At 34.9% G+C, this 19,761-nt stretch overlaps 1 protein-coding gene across 2 annotated transcripts in view; it reads right to left on the minus strand.

The window, feature by feature from the left end:
* The window catches only part of RRM1 (ribonucleotide reductase M1), a 28,550-nt gene that overhangs the window by 6,231 nt on the left and 2,558 nt on the right, over positions 1–19,761 (minus strand). Inside the window, exons 2-14 of one of the 2 annotated variants that reach the window (XM_004683150.2) lie at positions 16,671–16,759; positions 13,435–13,612; positions 12,007–12,107; positions 11,493–11,552; positions 10,356–10,395; positions 9,960–10,122; positions 8,152–8,293; positions 6,545–6,628; positions 5,470–5,631; positions 5,033–5,112; positions 4,174–4,375; positions 963–1,112; positions 555–776 (exon numbers count right to left, since the gene is read on the minus strand). In XM_004683150.2, the coding sequence (XP_004683207.1) occupies positions 555–776; positions 963–1,112; positions 4,174–4,375; positions 5,033–5,112; positions 5,470–5,631; positions 6,545–6,628; positions 8,152–8,293; positions 9,960–10,122; positions 10,356–10,395; positions 11,493–11,552; positions 12,007–12,107; positions 13,435–13,612; positions 16,671–16,759 (1,673 nt within the window). Of the gene's footprint in view, positions 1–554; positions 777–962; positions 1,113–4,173; positions 4,376–5,032; positions 5,113–5,469; positions 5,632–6,544; positions 6,629–8,151; positions 8,294–9,959; positions 10,123–10,355; positions 10,396–11,492; positions 11,553–12,006; positions 12,108–13,434; positions 13,613–16,670; positions 16,760–19,761 lie in introns of those variants that run through there. The other variant, XM_004683151.2, reaches the window with a different exon arrangement.

The raw sequence follows: 19,761 nt of genomic DNA on the forward strand, positions 1-19,761 counted from the left end.
TGAGCCTGGACCCCTGACCCACCAATGTATGTTGTTTCAATTTGTTAAGTTTAGTAACAGAAAACTAATACAGTCAGTATTTTTAAATCATTTTAGCAATGATATTCCTAAATAAGATTAAAATTGAATATCATTCTATATTACAGAAGACAAAGATACTGTATTAGGTGCCTATAGTAACAAGTTACTATAAACGTGTTAACTTATGGAGGCCAGAAGTTCCAAATCAGTATTTTGGGAAGACCACACTCCCTCCAGAGGCTCTAGAGGAGATTCTGTTCTTTGCCTTTTCCAGCTTCAAGGGCTTTGGTGTGTCACTGACATCTCTACCTACATGGTCATGTTAACTCTTCTTCTGTGTCTTATGTAAAGACAATATTCAGGATAACCTCATGTCAAAATCCTTAATTATATCCACAAAGCCCCTTTATAAGTCAAATTAAAGTAATATTAACTTATTCCAGGGAGTCAAGTGTGAACAAATTTTTTTGAGGCTATCATTCAGTTTACTATAAGAACTCATATGCAAAAAGAAATTTCATCCATATACTTACTCCTTTGCTGACTGGAGAGCCCTTATAGGTCTCATATGTACCATGCTCCTTGGCAAGGTCACAGCTGGCTTCCAAGGCTCCATAATAAATGGTCTCAAAGATTTGCTTATTCAATAACTGGGCTTCTGGACTCTCAAAAGGATACCTCATCAGAATAAAAGCATCTGCCAGACCTTGTACCCCAATTCCAATGGGGCGATGGCGTTTATTTGATAAGCATGCCTATAAGCCAAAAGATTTAACAGAACATTAGTGAACAGAGAAAGTTACCATTCTCCACCTAGTGACACATATACTCAGTTTCTTCATGCTATTCCAAACATGAGGATATAAACAACTGGCTGGCCATGACAAACACCCTCTACCTTAGATATAATAAGTACCAGTAACAGAGAAATCTATTCATACCTCTGGGATAGGGTAATAGTTTATATCAATAATTTTATTCAAGTTTCGGACAATGACTTTGGTGACTTCAGCCAATTTCTTAAAGTCATATGTGTGTTCTGATGTGACATACATATTCAAGGCCAGGGAAGCCAGGTTACAAACTGCAACCTAGAATACAAAGAAAAAGGGTCAAGAATCACACAATTTTTACTTCTTCCCCAAATAACACTTTTATATAAAGCCCCTAATATTCTGATATTAATTCTTTTTTATTTTATCTTTGACTTTTCCTTTTTCATCATTCACCGATTGATTTCTAAATCTCAAAACCTATTAACACATGAGTTTAATATCACCAGTATAGGTAAGATAATCTTGTGTTCCATAGTATATGGTTCTATTATCAGACACATTCACACAGTTTTTTTTAAGATTTATTCATATAGAACTGGGGTACAGGCCAGAGATGCGGAGGGTAAGAGGATTCACCCCAGACAGAGTGGGGAGCAGAACAGGCAGATCGTCCAAGTACACTGCTGAGGAAAACAGCGGGCCGGTCAGAAGAGGTCTGCCCCGCCTTGTGGTCACCTCCAGGATGACCTGGAGGGCAGGGATCGAACTCATACTGAAGTGGCCCTAGCTTCTCAGTGCTGTGCTTTAACCCGCTGCGCCACCAGAGAGGGCCAGACATTCACACAGTTTTAATGTACAGCTGTCTCAGTAGATACAGAAGCCATCAGCCATGTGTAGCTGTTTAATTAATTAACAGAAAATTTTAAATTTGTCTTCTCAGTTGTACTCAACAGTTACCAGTCACAAAATATTTTCATCAATAAAGACAGTCCTTCCAAATAACATGCCTTCATTGAGATTCTAACAAAACTTAACAGTAGAGTATACAAGTTTGTGAAATCTAAAAAACATTTTCACGTGATCTCCCACTACATTATAGTACATGGTAAGCTATTTTCACTATTATTTATACTTACATTTTTATACTAGCAGCACATCTAGCATACAGTAATACTTAATAATACTGGATGAATACTTTTGAATACTTTTTCCTTTCATTTTGATTATGACTATTCCAACCCCAGCTCTCAACTTCTCATCTGAATTCCTTCATGCCCTTCACATCCACTCAACTCAATAACACAAAGTTAAAGAACCCATTTTTAAACCATAATTTGGATCACACTAAGTGTAACTAATAGTTGGAAGGGAAAAAAAGGCAGAAAAAGAAGAGGGAGTTCTAGAGATAAAGATGGAAGGGGTAATTTTACATGGAATTGTCAAGGAAGACCTCACTAAGAACCTCACATATTAACAAAGAACTGGGGAAGAGGTTGGAAAGTAAATCATGGGGCTCTCTGGGTAAGAGTATTTTAACATTCAAAGTAAACAGCAAAAATTCTGAGGCAGTAGTATGTGTGACATGTTCAAGCTCAAGGATATCAGTAAAGGTAAAATACAATGAGCAAGGAGGAGAGTAATAGTAGATGAGGTGATCCCATTTGAGTAGGATGTTACAGGGCACTATAAGAATACTAGAGGGAAGTTAATGGAGTACAACATGAATGAGCCTTGGAAATATGCTAAGTGAAAGAAATCTGACACAAAAGGGAAAATATTGTAGCACTTCATTGATATGAAATACCCACAACAAGCAAATCCAGACTGGAAATAAACTAGCACTTGCTAGAGGAAGGGGAAAGAGAACAGATAATGACTGCTAGCGGGTCCAAGGTTTTTTTCCGGGGTGATGAAAATGTTGTAGAATTTGAAGGTAAAGACAGTTGCATATCCTTGTCAATATACTGAAGAAAACTGAATAATATGTACTTTAGAAAAATGAATTTTGTGGTCTGCTTTTTATATCTCAAGTAAAGAAAAGGAAAGAATTCTGAATGGGGTTGAAAGAAGCAAAGAGGAGTATTGTGCAGAGGATCTGATTTTTGTTTTACATGTAAACCAATATTACTTCAATTAAAAAAAATTGTTTAATCTGATTTTTGTTTTGGAAATGGTCACTCTAGTTTATATAATATAATCTATCTCTCATAAGAGTTACCTGAGTCTGTCATTTTCCTCCAGCTAAGTTGTAAGTTTCTAGAGGGCTAGAGCTCAGCCATATTCATTTATATTCCCAAAACTCTTAGTAGTGCTTAGTGTAGTGTCTTACGCATAGCTGGAGTTCAATTTTTTAAATCTAATTAAACTACAACCTTAGCAGTATGCTTAATTCACTTTCATTTTCTTCCTGAATTTTCATGTGCCATGATTTAGATCCTGGAATTTAGAATCTGATTCTTCTGCTTCATTTCTAGTTATATCCAATGTCCAAGTATCTTGGCATCTAACTACTGCAATAATATCCTAACAGCAAACTCTAATTTCATCTCCTAGCAAGATACCCTATAACCAAAAGCAAGAACTATCCTTCTCAGAAAAAAACAAAAAAGGGGTTTCTTACCTCTACCTCTATGACACACCAGCTTTCAAAACTGTACTTTCCCCCAGTCAAAAACAAAGATTTTCTATAAACTTAAAAAAAAAAGTCTATGTCCCATTTCTAGTATGGTCTTTCTGTGAATCACTAACAGATCCAAGACTGGCATCTTTTCTCACCATTCATTGATAGTACTCTTTGTGCTATATACTTTCAATGAGCATACTCACACATTTCTGTGCTTGCTCTAAATCACCATAACTCTTTACTGCTATTTTTCTCAAGTAAATATTTTTTTTAAAGATTTATTTATACATACAAAAACTGGGGTGTAGGCCAGAGGTGTGAGGAAGATTTAGAGGATTCACCAAAGACAAGAGTGGGAACCCAAACAGGCAGATCTACTGAAATGCTCTGCAGAAGAGAGCAGCAAGGGACAAAGGAGAGGTCTGCTGTGCCACGTGGGTCAGTGTCCTGGGTGAGGATTGAACTCGTGCTGCAGTGGCTCTCTTGAGTCACCAGGGAGGTCCTCAACACTTTTACAGCAATGTTTGTATAAGGAAAAGTTGACAATGTTTTCTTGTCGTGGTATAGATTGAAAGATATTCAAGGAGTTACTCTTCTTATAATCTTTTCCTTATCATCTCTATATAACTACCCTTCTGTTTACAGTGAACATATATACATACAAATACATAGTGAAATCAAGTGAGGGATTCAAACATAACAACTCCCTAATATTTTTCTCTCAATACTGTAGGCAGAGGCTTTTCTACCTACCTCATCCTTGCTGGTATACTCTACTACTTCCGTGCACAGGTTGCTGCATTTGATTGTTCCCAGGTTCTGCTGGTTGCTTTTCCGATTACAGGAATCTTTGTAGAGCATGTATGGTGTGCCTGTTTCTGTCTGAGACTCAATGATCGCATACCAGAGCTGCTGAGCTTTTACAACTTTACGGACACGACCCTGTTTCTCATAACTGAAAGGCAAAACTAATATTATTTTATTATTCCTTTAGAAAATCTTTATGGCAAACAACTAAAGACACTAAAAAAGAAATTATGACAACTCTGAAATGTTTATTAAGTTTTGCTAAGGGAAAAAAAGGAGTATTAAATTCATTTTATGCTGCTTAAAGCCACAGGGAAAAAATCAGGAGGCTACAAACCCTTTCAAATGCACCCAACTTCACTTAATCAATAATATCTTTCATAATAAAAGGAACAGAACCTAAAGTAGTCAAATACCCTATTCTTGTACCAGTATTTAATGAACTATTAACAGGTGTATACTACTTGCAGTTGATTCCTATGTGCAGGCTAGAATATAACATTATATCAAATGCATTTTATATATATAACAAAAAAAATCTTGCTTTTAGCTTTAACTTTCAAAAGGATCAATTAAAAAAAATCCATTTACATGTCCCAAAATGTTAAAAAAAGAAGTTAATGCTAAAATTTTGCTGGAGGTTCAGGAAGCAAGCCTGGCCAAAATAAAATGAATACCATACTCTCTTCTAGTTGCTCCTAAAGACTCCCAGAACTTGCTAGTAACTGATACAGCTCTGAACTTTGGGTCCCTCAAAACAAAGAGAAACATATGGCTAAAACACCACTTTCATATTTTTTTATACCTTTCATATAGCTTCTCAAATTCCTCTCCCCAAACTTCATCCAGACCAGGACACTCATTTGGACACATCAAAGACCAGTCCTACAAAGGCAAGAACAGCACCACCCATTAGAAACTTCAGCCTATACACAATGCACTGGGAACACTGCAAGGGATGAGGTGGCTTCACTGATTCTTAGCAATTTGCCATAGAAAGAACTGTTTTAGGCTCAGGGTCAAACACCTAGTGCTACCTGTACAAGACTTTTTAAGCAGTTGGGTCAGAGCACCTATTTTAGAAAATAAAAATCCAAGAAGGCAGGAGGAATGGCATCTCTTGAGAAGAATGCCTTCCATAACAAGACTCTTAAGTGTTTTCCTCTTCAAAATGACTTAAGATGACAAAAAAGAAAGTTTACATGAATTGAGTCACTACCACCAATGGTACCAATCTCTGACCTGATTAGTTTCCACTCGTTTCATGAAGAGATCTGGAATCCAAAGGGCGAAGAAAAGGTCTCTGGCACGTTGCTCTTCTTTTCCTGTGTTCTTCTTTAAATCAAGGAACTCAAAGATGTCTAAATGCCAAGGCTCCAAGTAAATAGCAAATGCCCCAGGTCGCTTATGGCAAAGAAACCAGAATGAAACAAAAACTCCAGATTTTCCAAAGCACTTTTAGAGTATCTCTTTTGATCTTGACAATAATTAATGAATTAAATGATACAGATGCAAGTACTATATAAACATAAAACTAGTATTTTCCTTAAAATCCTAGAAGTGAAAATAGCCAATTGACCCCAGAAAAGCATGTTAGAAAAATAACTTGTTGAAAATAACAAGTGAACTAGCATATATTGCCTCATTTATTCTGTTAGCTAGTCAGCTCACTTTATACTCAAGTCCAAAGGAAACTGCGTTAACTTATGACAATAATATGTGCTCTTATTAAAGGTCAAAAAGGTGGTATGTCTTATCAACGTTCCCACAGATTTGTTGTTTGTTTTTTTTTTAAGTTAATCATATGGAAATTCATAAATTAAGAGGTGATTAGTATACTAAGAGACAGGCAGAAGTTGTAAACTATCCTGCCAATAACACTGGGTAAACAACCTAGTCCTCTTTTCCCTCTATAAAATAAGCAATTTTTTTAACCCCCTTTCAAGTTTATTTACCACAACTTTGGTGATAACTGTCAAATAAAAAAATTTAGCTACATCAGTTGCCAGGAGTCTTCGCTAAAATACTGGTGATAAGGATGATTAATGTAAATGAAAAAAAAAACACTTGGGGATAACAGAAAAGTTCTATATATCTGGATTGGTGTGGTGATTATACAACTATATATTTGTCAAACCCACTAAACTATACACTTAAAGCATATGTATTTGAAAGTATAACTCATTAAGTTGATTTTAAAAGAGAGGAAGGGGGAGACAGTCAAATAAAAACATAATAATGAACATCTTCTTATAAACAGATAAAGTACTTTTCAGAATTTGAAAATTTTTATAGTACTTTCAAATACAGAACATACCTTATTTCCACCTTGATCCACGTAGCGAGCTGTATTGTTATATACTCTCAGCATTGGTACAAGGCCATTGGAATTGCCATTAGTCTGAAAGAGAGACCAAGAATAAAGACATCTGGAGATGAAGGGGAATCAGCAAGGAAAAGAATAAAATGAACCATTACTCTCCCCCAATCTATAAAGTTTTATCTGCTCTCCATCTCTACCTCTTTCTGCTTTCAAGACATAATGCCCAATATAAAATTGTTTTAAATAAATTATAATTATGCACAGTTGTTTCACTGCATCTCAAATATACAATGAGATATTAATATAACAATTTCAAGTCAAAAGAATTCAAAATCAGGGTAGCTAAATTTAACTCTACACTTTCAAAAGATCATTATATATACTTTGGGTAAAGTAAAAACACTATAATGTCTTTTTCCCAAAAGATCAAGGTAAGTTATAATAAGAATCACATGCAACAGATAAACCATGACAATAAAGAAGCTACATGGAGATTCTCAGGATTAAATGGATTCTAGAATGAACATAAGAAAATATAGATGCCTAAGATTAGTAAATACCTCATAAACTTTAAAAACAGGCCTTGCACCCTTATCACCTGGAGAAAACTATAGCTCTCTCTTGGTACAACAGTATACACTTTTATACTATGCTTCTGTGCTCCAAAATATTAGGTCAACACAATTAAAAGTGTCACAAAAATTTACTATAAACAAAGTAACAGCAATCTTCTAAGCCCAAGGCAAGTCTTAAAAAATTTAGAAAAATAAGTGAGCAAGGCTCATCCTACTAGTGTATAAAAATGCAAGTCTTAAAAAATTTAGAAAAATAAGTGAGCAAGGCTCATCCTACTAGTGTATAAAAATGCAAGTCTTAAAAAATTTAGAAAAATAAGTGAGCAAGGCTCATCCTACTAGTGTATAAAAATACTGTATATGTCACAGCATCTTGAAACACTACATTTTTGGTATAATTTCCTCTGGACTCTATACAGTTAAAAGTTTTTCTTCACATTACAGATAAGAAAACAATCTCAGAGATGTAAAATAATTTGTGCTATGCCACACTACTGGTAAGAAGTAGAAATAGGTTTTATATCTAGGTTTTACGCAAAATTACTATCTTGATTCCTAAATAATAGTGAAGCACCTACCAAAAGGTTGGAATTTATATCATAAAGTACCAATGCTTAAAGCTTCAACCTAGGCACTATCACATATTAAGTGACTGATCTCTAGAAGTAATTTATCTTTTAAGACTCATAAGTCTGCAATGGTGCCTATCTCATAAGGTTGTGGTATGGATTAAATGAGTACTTCATATACAACTTTAATAATGTAGTACATAGCAAGCAATCAATAAATGATAGCTGTTATTATAACCAAAATAAATCCAAAATCTGAGCTAATAAGGATCCTAGAGATCATCTAATCAAAATCTCTGAGAATACAGGTAAAAATGAAGCCAGAATGTTGAAATGATTCAGTCCAAGGAACACAATGAGCAAATGATTGGCAGAGTCCCAGATCTCCCAAGCTCCAGCATATATACTTCCCAACCATAAACCCAGTGACTTTAAAAGCCAAACAGCTGAAGCTTACCCCAGCAATGTAGCTGCCAGTAGCTCGAATGCAACTCACAGCGACACCAATTCCCCCAGCAGATTTGGAAATCAGCGCACACTGCTTTAGAGTGTCATAAATACCTTCAATGCTATCATCTTTCATACTGAGAAGGAAACAGCTACCAAGGGAAAAAAGACAGAACTCAGCAAGAATATGAAACAAAATAGACACAAAAACCACTACATAATCCAGGCAGTGAAGTTTGATAAATAAAAATTGGTAGGCGTTCTAAGAAAAAACGTTTATTGGATAGGACACAATAAAATATCAACATATTTTTTATATTATTTTAAAAATCACCTTTGCTGACCCTATACGCTAAGTCTTAAAAAGTCTTATAAATCAGTCTAAGGTATTAGTTTACATGTTCACCAGACCACAACTGTGTCATTTTCACATACAAATTTTTTTTAATAATATAGTAGTTTATTTTTACATCATTTTGTACTTTTTTTTTTCATCTCAATTGTAATCCCTGTGGATTTCCCATCACCAAGTCACCCATGTGCCATCTCACATACAAATTTTTAAGCATACATCAGTCTTTCAACCTACAAGCAAGGCAAGGAAAATCAAATATTCATGAAAAAATAAATATATCCAATGGTCAACTAATTCCATGATACATCACCAAAAATTTGATCCTTTAAACTTTCTAGCTGCCTATTTATTATTCTGCAACTTGCTTTTAACTCAATATTGTGTAAGTTTCCTTCCTACTTATTATACACATAGCCCTGGTTTATTTTCTCTACTGTGAGACACTCCATTATATGAATATGCCAATATATTTGTTAATTTGCTTACTGATGGACATATGTATTATTTCCAATTTATCTGCTAAATAAAATGACGTGTGTGTGTGTGTGTGTGTGTATACATACACTCTCATCTTAAAGCTAAAAGTAAAAAATATATACCTTTATAGTAGTTTTAAAATAAGGTAGGGCTTTTTCCTCAAAATGGTCTTGCTATTTATATTAGTGTCCTATGGCTGCCCTAATAAATCATAAATCACCACCAACTTGTTAGCTTAAAACAGAAATTAACTCTCACAGCTCTGGAGGCCCAAAGTTCAACATCATTTTTAGTGGACAAAAATCAAGAACACTCCCTCTTGTAGAGGGTCTTGAGGAAAATACAGTATGAAAAGGTATTAAATGGCACAAAATGTTAGTACAATGAATTATATTAATATACTGTTGATGTTAGTATATTCTTGAATTTCTGGTATAAACCAATTTGTTATTGTCCATTTTATTTTACAATATTACAGTATGCTCAAAGACTCTGTTCATAAAACTCAGAAGCCATCATTGACCCAAAACACAGCCAAATTCTATTAATTTTGCTCCCTAATTATCTCTTGAACCTGTCTGTTTCTTTCAACCATTACTTTCTTCTTCCTGATTCAAATAACTACAATCTCTTCTACAAACTACTGTGAAATTCCCTAACTAGTTTTCAGTATCTAATTTCCTTTTAAACAACTGTATTGAGATAAAATTCATATACATACACTTTCTCATTTAAGGTATAAAATTAATGGTTTTCAGTATATTGCAATCTTCACCACCACAATCCATTTTTGATAATTATCAGCATTTGCCTCCAATTCATTTACCACAATGCAGGAAGAAATCTTTCAGAATGCAAATTCATTTGGTCAGAGTAGGGGTGATTAAAGGTTTCTTAATTTTTATGTGAAGAACGGCCTACTTTCTTCAAGTTGAAGTTTAGTGACACCATTTCAGAACATTAAAAGTTACTATAATGACACATACCTTGAAAGTTGGGGGCGGTTCGTACCAGCATTGAAGAGAGTAGGAGAGGCATGGGTAAACCACTTCTCAGAAAGAAGGTTGTATGTCTCAATAGCAGCATCGATATCGTCTTTGTGAATTCCCACAGATACCCTCATCAACATATGTTGTGGTCTTTCAGCCACTAAAGACAAAAATGGTTTCACATGATGGAAAATAATCAGAAAAAGTAGGCTGAGACATATAATTCAGTCAAAAGAAAGAAAAGAAAAACTTAAAAGGTTTATACCAATAAAGCAGTACATTAATTTATAAACTAAACCTAAAATTAAACATGATATTTAGAGTTTAAATAAAAATGTTAAGACAAACAGCTCAAAGCTCTAAATAATAATAAAAAAAACATTAATTTCTAACCTTTTCCATTGATCTTCAACAAATAGGATCGCTCCAGAGTCTAGAAAAAGCAAAGTAACCAAAAAACTTCCAGAGCAGTTTTTAAAGACAGAGGCCATAACATTAATGCAAACAATTTAAACCATCTGTTTTTATGTCATTTTGAATGAAAAGAATAGCACGTTTATTCTTACTAGTTTCGATATGGAATATAATCAACAGGCTGCTTGACTTTAGAAAAGACACCATGAAAATTTGTAGAAAAAGGAGGCTTTAAATTAATGTGTATAACATTGCATGCAGAAGTTGTGGCATTCATCATCATAAAAGTTAACACTTATAAGGTACTTTTTTAATAGGTTAGGCACTAATCTAACCAACACATATTCATTTAATCCTGAACAGAATGTTGCTGAAATGTTATAACTAAACCCATATTAAAGATGAGGAAACTAAGCACAGAGAGGTTAAGTAACTTTCTAATAAGAAACAGAGCAGGTGATCTGATACCAGCATTCAGGTTTTCAATACATACTGTTTATTAATGCAAAAGTATCTAAAAAAGCACAAGACACATAGTAAGGATTATTGCATAAACAGTGGAAGAATTCTGGCAAAATGTCTGCCTCTCTCATCAGGTAATCCAGAAGCAGTATTTGAAATACCTGAAAATTGCAAATAGGTAAACTACCTTTCCTCAACTCAAATAACTGCCACCATTCTAGCTGCATTAATTCCCCAGGTCCAGCCCAACTGCTAACAAACATACTGCCTTTGTATTTTCATCATTAAAACATAAAATCTATACTTCTTAAATTTAGAAGGAATTCCACTTATTTAAAACTCATTACTTGGGGCCCCTGGAGGCAGAAGAGGTTATGTCTCAGTACTATGAAGTTATCAGCAGTCACTGCACCAGTTCAAACCTAGGCCTCCAGGGAGCTGATCCACATGGCACACAAACCTCTCCTGTCTCTGCTGCTCTTGTCAACAGTATATTTCAGTCAATCTATTCTGTTCCCCATTCTGCCTCTGGTGAATTCTCTCACCCTCTCCTTCTGGTCTACACCCCAGCTCCTGTATGTATAAATAAATAAAATAAATGTTAAAAAAAAAAAAAAAAAGCACAGGCTTTTAAAAAAACAACTCATTACTTACCTTAAAGCCAAAGTAATTATAAGAGAAATCTCGGTCATAAATAATGGCAGAATTCAGGCGCTAATAAAAGTGAAAAAGAATCCATAACTAAGATGATCAGACTTGGTTCCACAAGATCTATTATCTTTCAACCCTGAGTCCTCAGTTAATATTAACATATGATTAAATATGAAGAGAAAGGCTAAGCAGTATTACTACAAAATAGAAATCCATATCTAACAGTAGAGAAAAAAAGTATGCAGAGTAAAAAATGAAAACATGTATCACTAACATAATTCTTATATGTATGTACAAAAACACAAACCTATTACTAAATAAAAACTATATATGTACATATACATATTATAGAATAGCTCCAGAAAATACATTTTAAAATAAGATGCTGATTCTAGAGAAGAAAACTAGGATTTAAAGAAAAAATTACTTTTACCTCTGTCTTCCGTTGTGTAAATTTTTAAAATACATATTACTTTAAAATAAAAATTAATTTTCACCAGAAAAGCATTATACCTACATCTTTATTGGCCAAAACGACATCCAGTGTTGACTTGGCCACCATAGGAGAGTGTTTGCCATTATGTGGATTTATATAATTGTATAGGTCTTCCATGACATCTAAAAAGATTTTAAGAAGTCATAATCACTTATAGCTACTTCAGTATTCAAGAAATAGTTTAAAACAGCAATTCTCAACCCTTTTCCCTCCTAATCCACTTCAGTACCTAGCAGAGAAAGTGATGGGTAAACATACAAGGAAATAATCTTCAGTTAGCGGCCAAAGACTCACCAAGTATGAAAAAGATTCTGATACCCAACCCTATTAAGAATCACCGAATGGGCCCTCCCTGGTGGCGCAGCAGGTTAAAGCACAGCACTGAGAAGCTAACGCCACTTCCGCATGAGTTCGGTTCCCGCCTGCCCGGGAGATGACCACATGGTGTGGCAGACCTCTCCTGGCCCACCCAACGCTCCCCTCAGCAGTGTACTTCATCAATCTGCCTGTTCTACTCCCCACTCTGTCTCTGGTGCAGCCCCTGAGCCTCTGGCCTGTACCCCAGTTCTGTATGTACAAAATAAATAAATCTTCAAAAAAAAAAGGTCATTTTATAAAAAAAAAAAAAAAAAAAGAATCACCGAATGAAAATAAATTTTAACCTCAGGGAGTTTTTTTCCCTAGAAGGATAGAACCTCAACTTAAAATTCAGATTCTATGATCCAAGCATTTCACCTCTACAGATGCACTTTGAGTCAAGCCCTCTCACTTTACTCCTCTTAAAGACAACAGAATAATAATAGGGTTCTCTGCATTTACACATAAAAGTCACAGATATAATAAACACACATAATGCTAATGTTTTAATTAGGAGCAACTTGAATCTGCAGATCAATTTTGGGAGAACTGGTATCTTTCCAATAAATCCATCCAAGAGAATGTATAATATTTGAAAATAATAAATCTAGAATTGTGAGCCATCACATTTCTAATCTCAGCATACCTATTAACTTATACTTGTTGACTTTTTACACAACACCTTTTATATACCAAAAAAAATATTTTACCTTTTATTACCTCCATTACCTGAACTATAAAATAGGAGTGATGGAATGAAGTGTTTGATGACAGTGACAAAAGAATAACATTTTGTTTCATCCAGAACTGTCAATATTCATTTTTCCAACCACACCACCACCAACTGCCTAATCATGGGCTTCAAAAAAAAAAAGAGAACAAAAGGATAAAGAAAAGGATCCGTTGACCCTTTCATGCAGGTCAACAGCATGGAGAAAGGAATTTCTATTCCCCTCTCTACCACTAACTTGTACATTTTGCCTTTTAAAAACAAGATGTAACTTTTTTTTTTACATTCAAGGTTTCTTTCTAGTACCCTTATACATTTTCTGAGAATACTAAATTGTTTCTAACTTTTTCATCTAGACTCACCACTGAACACTTTCTTTGTTTCTTTGTGCAAGTTAGAGACAGCAATCCTTGCTGCCAGGATGGCATAGTCAGGATGCTTAGTAGTCAAGGTCGCAGCTGTTTCTGCAGCCAAAGTATCTAGTTCCACAGTGGTCACCCCACTGTATAAGCCCTGGATTACTTTCATGGTGATCTGAGCCTAAAATACAAAACCAACAATTACTTAAGCTTTCCCAAGAACCAACAACTTCCTTAAAACAACAACAAAAAAAATAATTAAATTTATATCAAAATAAAGGTCAACTTGCTTTCTGAAAAATCATCTTTCAAAACAGTGAGCTATGGGAAACTTAATAAAAATTCATGAACCAACAGTGCAGCCAGAAAATAAAGACATGCTACCTATGTGAAAAGGGGATTCACTTAAAAAAAAAAAAAACTAAGTAGAGCTTTTATAAAGTTAAAAAGTCTCACAGGAGGGATATCACTGAAAAGAGACCAATGATTCCATAAGTATTCTCCCATCTTTTATTTATAATCCCCCTATGTGATCAGAGTTTGAGCAACAATCTTATCTACTCTCCCCCAATTCTACCAAAGGAAAAGTGTAGGAAAACAAAAGAATCAGCTTTAATCATTCCAATTAAAGGAGATGAAGATATAAATTAGAGTTGGGGTTGAGTTATCAAATAATTTAATGACTATTCTTTCTTTAGCAGTTCACAAATTACAGAGTCCCAAATTTTATAATCTTCTCTGACAATTCATAATTGCCTTAGGTTATTATTGTTATTACATATTATATGAAGACCCTAAGGTAAAGTTACTAGAACTTGTCCAAGGTTGCCATGTCAGTCTTCTGGCTCTAAATCCCTCTCAAATTCACTGCATTTTTTTTTTCTTTTCAATAGTTTATTTTTCCATCTCAGTTGTAATCCCCTGGGGCTTCCCATCACCAAATCACCCATGTGCCATCATCAAAGTCCAGTACATTTCCCTCCCCCCACTGTTTTTGATCTCATTCTCCACTCCACCTCCATAAAATGTCTCTGGAATATTATTATTATTATTATTATTATTATTATTAATTTCCTCGCCTGTTATACTCCTGCTATTAGTGAAACCATTCAGTATTTTTCCTTTTCTTTCTGGCTTATTTCACTAAGCATGATCTTTTCCAGTTCCATCCATGTTGCTGCAAAAGGCATATGTTTATTTTATTTTTGGTTGCTGAGCAATATTCCATTGTGTATATGTACCATGTCTTTTTAATCCCGCCATCCGCTTTTAGGCATTTGGGTTGTTTCCCTGACTTTCCAATTGCAAATAATGGAGCAATAAACATGGGGGTGCAGTATCTTTTTGAATCAGTGTTTTTGTGTCTTTTGGGTAGATACCTAGGAGTGGGATTGCTGGGTCATATGGAAGCTCCATGTTTAGCAGTTTAAGGAACCTCCAAACAGTTTTCCATAATGGTTGTACAAATTCACTGCAGTTTAAAGACCACATTGCACAAGATTTCCTACTCTAAAGCACACAATACATGTTATCACTATACATTTAGAAAAACAAATTCTAAGCTGTGAATATATGTGTAAGAAAACAGAACCCAACAGAAAATAAATGCATGCTTCTCAAAAAAGTTATATATAAGCACTCACAATCTCTTCTAATTACATTATACCTAAGCCCAAATTGCTCTGATCGTTTTCTTCTCAGATCTAGCTAATCAATTATGCTTCATAAAACAGCAATGAGGTATTCTCAACAGTTTCTGGTGTTAACATGACAAGTAGCCAGACTCAGGATAAAAAATTCTGTGCCCCAACTGAGCATAATCATATAGGATACAGACTTTTTCAACTATTGATACATCTACCCCAGGAAGCTTGAGTCTGTTACCATCCTTATACTCTAAAATGTATTATTACAAGAGGAAATAAAACATCTAGGAGGCAAGAAGCCTAAATTCCTCTCCTTACATGTCACCTAACATGTGAAAATTGCTCCGTTTTCACTTTAGAACTTTCTAACCTATAAAACAAGTAAAATGAGGCCCTCCCTGGTGGTGCAACATATTAAAGTACAGCGCTGTGAAGATGTCCACAGCCACTGCAACATGAGTTCAATTCCTGGTAGGGACATGACCTACAAGGCATGGCAGACCTCTCCTATCTCTCCTGCTGCTCCCCTCAGCAATGTGTTTCAGTACATCTGCTTGTTCTGCTCCCTACTCTGTCTCTGGTGAATCTTCTCACTACCCCCTGCACCTCCTCTGGCCTGTACCCCAGATCTTGTATGCATAAATAAATAAATCTTAAAAAAAAAAAAAGTAAAGTGAAATAGGATGATCTTTCAACCAAGGTTCATTCCAATGCAAACCATTCTTTCAATTTATTGTATAGAATCCCAAGTGTAAGAGAAATAAATTATAATAAACATATCTTCAAGTTTTATCAAATTGTTTTCTTTTAAGCATTTTGGTCAATTGAGTATATATTAAGTTTTAATTAAAAACTTTCCAGCATTGATGTGATCACATTAAGATAGAGTCCATCCTTCTGATTTCCATACTATGTAGTTAAGATGGAGACCAGCACATGCGCTACAGCAGTACAGCTATTATCACCTAAATTAAGTGGGCAAAATGGATAGGTTTGGAAAAAGAGTTCTTAAGAAGATCATTTTAGAAGCCATGCATAAGAGGCACTTGAAGAGCTTAAAGACTAGGGAAGACCAGGAGGGCACTTTACGATTGAAGACTTAAGAGACCACAGTTGACAGCAGTCAACTAATGGATAAGGATACGAGAGTTACAGGACAGAGGAGAAAAGCAGAACTTGGCAACAACAGATTTACTCTCCTTAATTTAAATGCTGTCCATGAACTCTACTTCATATAACTTACGGATTTAACAGATAACAAATAGTACATTTCAAAAACACGTTGTAAGTGTCCATAATACAAAAGCAAGATTTACTACAGGTGGTTTCCATTAATGAATAAAAAAATTTACACAAAGGAGTCTCTAGTATGAAATGTTGCAATCATATTTTCCTCTTTTCTCACTCTTATAGTTAGCTGGGGGAAAAATATAATTAGAAAGAACAAAAATTTAGGGAAAAAGTTTAATAGAACAACTAATATGTTACACCCAAGGACATAGTCAGAATACCAAATAAAATATATTACCAAGTGAGTGGAAGGCAACAGGTAAAAGTAAAAAGAAATACATGAAGCAAACCGTATTTACTCACAGGATCAACAAAGTCCATATTGAGTCCATAGCAAAGTTTCTGGATTCGAGAAGTAATTTTATCAAACATAACCCGCTCTTGGCGTCCATCTGAAAAGAAAGGAGAGAGAGAGAGAGAAAGAAAGAAATCAAAGCACACAATTCATATTAGTACTATTAAGATATTAAGTATCATATATTATTTTTTGTCATATTCAAAAGACAGGGAGTTTATACTAAAAATCTTTCCTCCCTTTACATTAAATCACATAAATTCTTCAGTAAGTTTCCAAATGATGCTTCCCTGCCTTGTCCCACATAACAACCAGAATTATCCTTTAAAACCATGTCACCTCATTCAAAATCCACAAAATGGTTGATTATTTCTTTCAAAGTCTAAATCATTACAACAGTCAACAGGCTCCTACAAAGCCTGCTGTATTTCCCCTGATTGCCCATCTTTAACTCTGTTCTCCCACTTTGCTCAGCTGCTTGACTCTAGCAGCCCTTGGCATCCTCACTATCTACACCTCTACCGTTCAGTGTTATCTCCTCAGTGAGGCTTTCCCTGACTACCCTAGTTTAAATGGTGGTGCTCCAAACACAGTACTGTTTTTATCTCCCTTCTATGTTTTTTCTTACCATCTAACACAACTATATATATTTCATTTATGTTTATTGTGACTCTCCCCATGCATTAATCAGAATATAACTTCAAGAGTATCTCTTCATGTTTGTTTTGTTTTGTTTTGTTTTTTAAAGATTTATGTTATTTGTACATACAGAACTGGGGTACAGGCCAGAGGCTCAGGGGTGGCGAGAGGCTTCACCAGAGACAGAGTGGGGGGCAGAACAGGCAGATGGACGAAGTACACTGCTGAGGGGAGCAGCGGGCGGGTCAGGAGAGGTCTGCCACGCCATGTGGTCACCTCCGGGGCAGGCGGGAATCGAACTCATGCGGAAGTGGCTTTAGCTTCTCAGTGCAGTGCTTTAACCCGCTGCGCCACCAGGGAGGGCCTCTCTTCATGTTTTATATGCCTGTATTCCCAGTGTTCAGACCAAGGCCCAAAATCTAGCACAGAACAGGCATTCAAATACTTAATGAATGTTAAATGATTTATAAACCCGTCTCCATTCTACTACCTTCATATAAATTCAGCTTACATACTCTCCTAAGGTAATAAATGATTTTGAATATATTTCATACCAAGTACTTCTATTTGTAATTCAAGACAATCTCCCAGAGACAACTTAGTTTTAATATTTCAGGGCAATGGTAGAGAAACACACGCAGATCTTATCTAGTGAATCCTTTATAATTTCAAACTAAATCATTTTCCTTTGTCCTTCACAAAAAGTCATATTATTATTAGTTTAACTTCCAACAGTAGCTCATCCAACCTTTATTTATTTATTCTTACCAGGAATAGTGGATAGCTTATCAGTAATAGTTTTAACAAGTCACATAACATAGTCATTAGAACTTCACTTGTAGAATAGCGATAATTATTATACCACTTCTTCATCAGTTTATTGTGACAATAAGAGAAGATAAGATAAAGTAAAAGAGACTTTGCTATATAGTTACAAGTATTATATATCATTAAAATGAAAGTGCTCTTATTGGGAAAACATTGCTATCTGATACACAACTCATTCAATAGTGTTCCATTCTCATTCATTTAGCTTGTCTCTGAAATCCTTTGTAACTAGTAATTAAAAGGCAACTTGTCAAATTTATGTTTACATTTAGTCTTCCTTCACATTGGTATTCTCAAAGTTAGCCAGTGACTGGTCCCAGGTTAAGTTTTCAAATGCTTGATGAAAAATAAATGAACAATAAGACATCATTACTAACCCATCATTAACAAAACCTTAGTTTTTCTTCTAGTTGATGTGTTATCACTATGATAGCATGTCTCTTATCTCCCTTTTGACCAGACTCACAAATGCAGTGTTCAGCTCGCAAAAAGAATAAATTAAATGGTTCATATTGGCAATGAGCCTTCAATGCTTTACCAACTGGGTAATTAAGCAGACAGATGATTAAAAAGCAACAGAAGCCAACAGAATTCTGTAGCTGTCAAGTTAATCAGGAAGCTGGCAAAAAGTTTAATAGCAATTATCTTAACTGACACTGAAAAAGGGAGGGACACTAACAGTCTAAAAGATCAATGACTTACTGTGCTCTAGTCTGTTATTACACTTGCTAATTTTTCAACCCAGATACATGATTTTATCACCACTAATCCCTCATTCTATCTACATGATCTTCTTTTCTCAAATAAGGCCTTGCTTAATTTGCTTTCCTATTACCTCTTCTACTATTCCTGGTGAAATATTTTAAGTCCCAAAGGGCCTCACATTCCCACATCCACATTACTGCTTGTAACTTACTCTCCTGAAAAGTCCCACTTCCGCCTTTCCATGTATCTACTCACTCTCCAACTCTCACCTCATCCACTTTAATTCACATCGACCTCTTCCTTCTCTGAAACTAACTTGTCTGATTTCCCCTTGGTATAAGCTGTCTTTTTAATTCTCTCCAGGAAGATTGCTAATGCTGTAAAACCAAAGATGTGCCCCTTCTACAAAATACAAACTTTTAATTCCTCTACCTAGTATGTTCAGCCCACAGATCTTCACATACTAACATGTAGTATTATTCAGGTGTTTTAGTATTTACTTTGGGCTACAATCCAAAGTTTTGAAAACACTACAATTCCAAAACACACATTTTAACTCGAATGCCAGCTCCCCAAATTTACTTCCTGAGGATCCAACCCAAAATTACCTTCTCATTATCTTTATCACACCACCCTGTTTTACTATTGCCATCTCATCAATCAATATATAACTGGTATATTATAAATTATATAGTTATATTGATATATTTCAGGTAGTTACCTGAAATTAATTCTTATATTTTTCTTGTGTATACTTACCACTCTCACCCACATCACAATGTAAACATTAAAAAAAGGATTTCGTTTGCTTTGTTCACTTGCTGAAACCTTAGCACTTAAGAAAGTTCTTGGCAAAACAAAGTGAATAAATACATTCTGAATAACTGACTTGAATAGGCTCCTATAACTTGAATTTTACCTGTGAGA

Source organism: Condylura cristata, unplaced genomic scaffold, assembly GCF_000260355.1.
Source record: "Condylura cristata isolate star-nosed mole 26May11 unplaced genomic scaffold, ConCri1.0 scaffold00015, whole genome shotgun sequence".
Classification (NCBI taxonomy): Eukaryota; Metazoa; Chordata; class Mammalia; order Eulipotyphla; family Talpidae; genus Condylura; species Condylura cristata.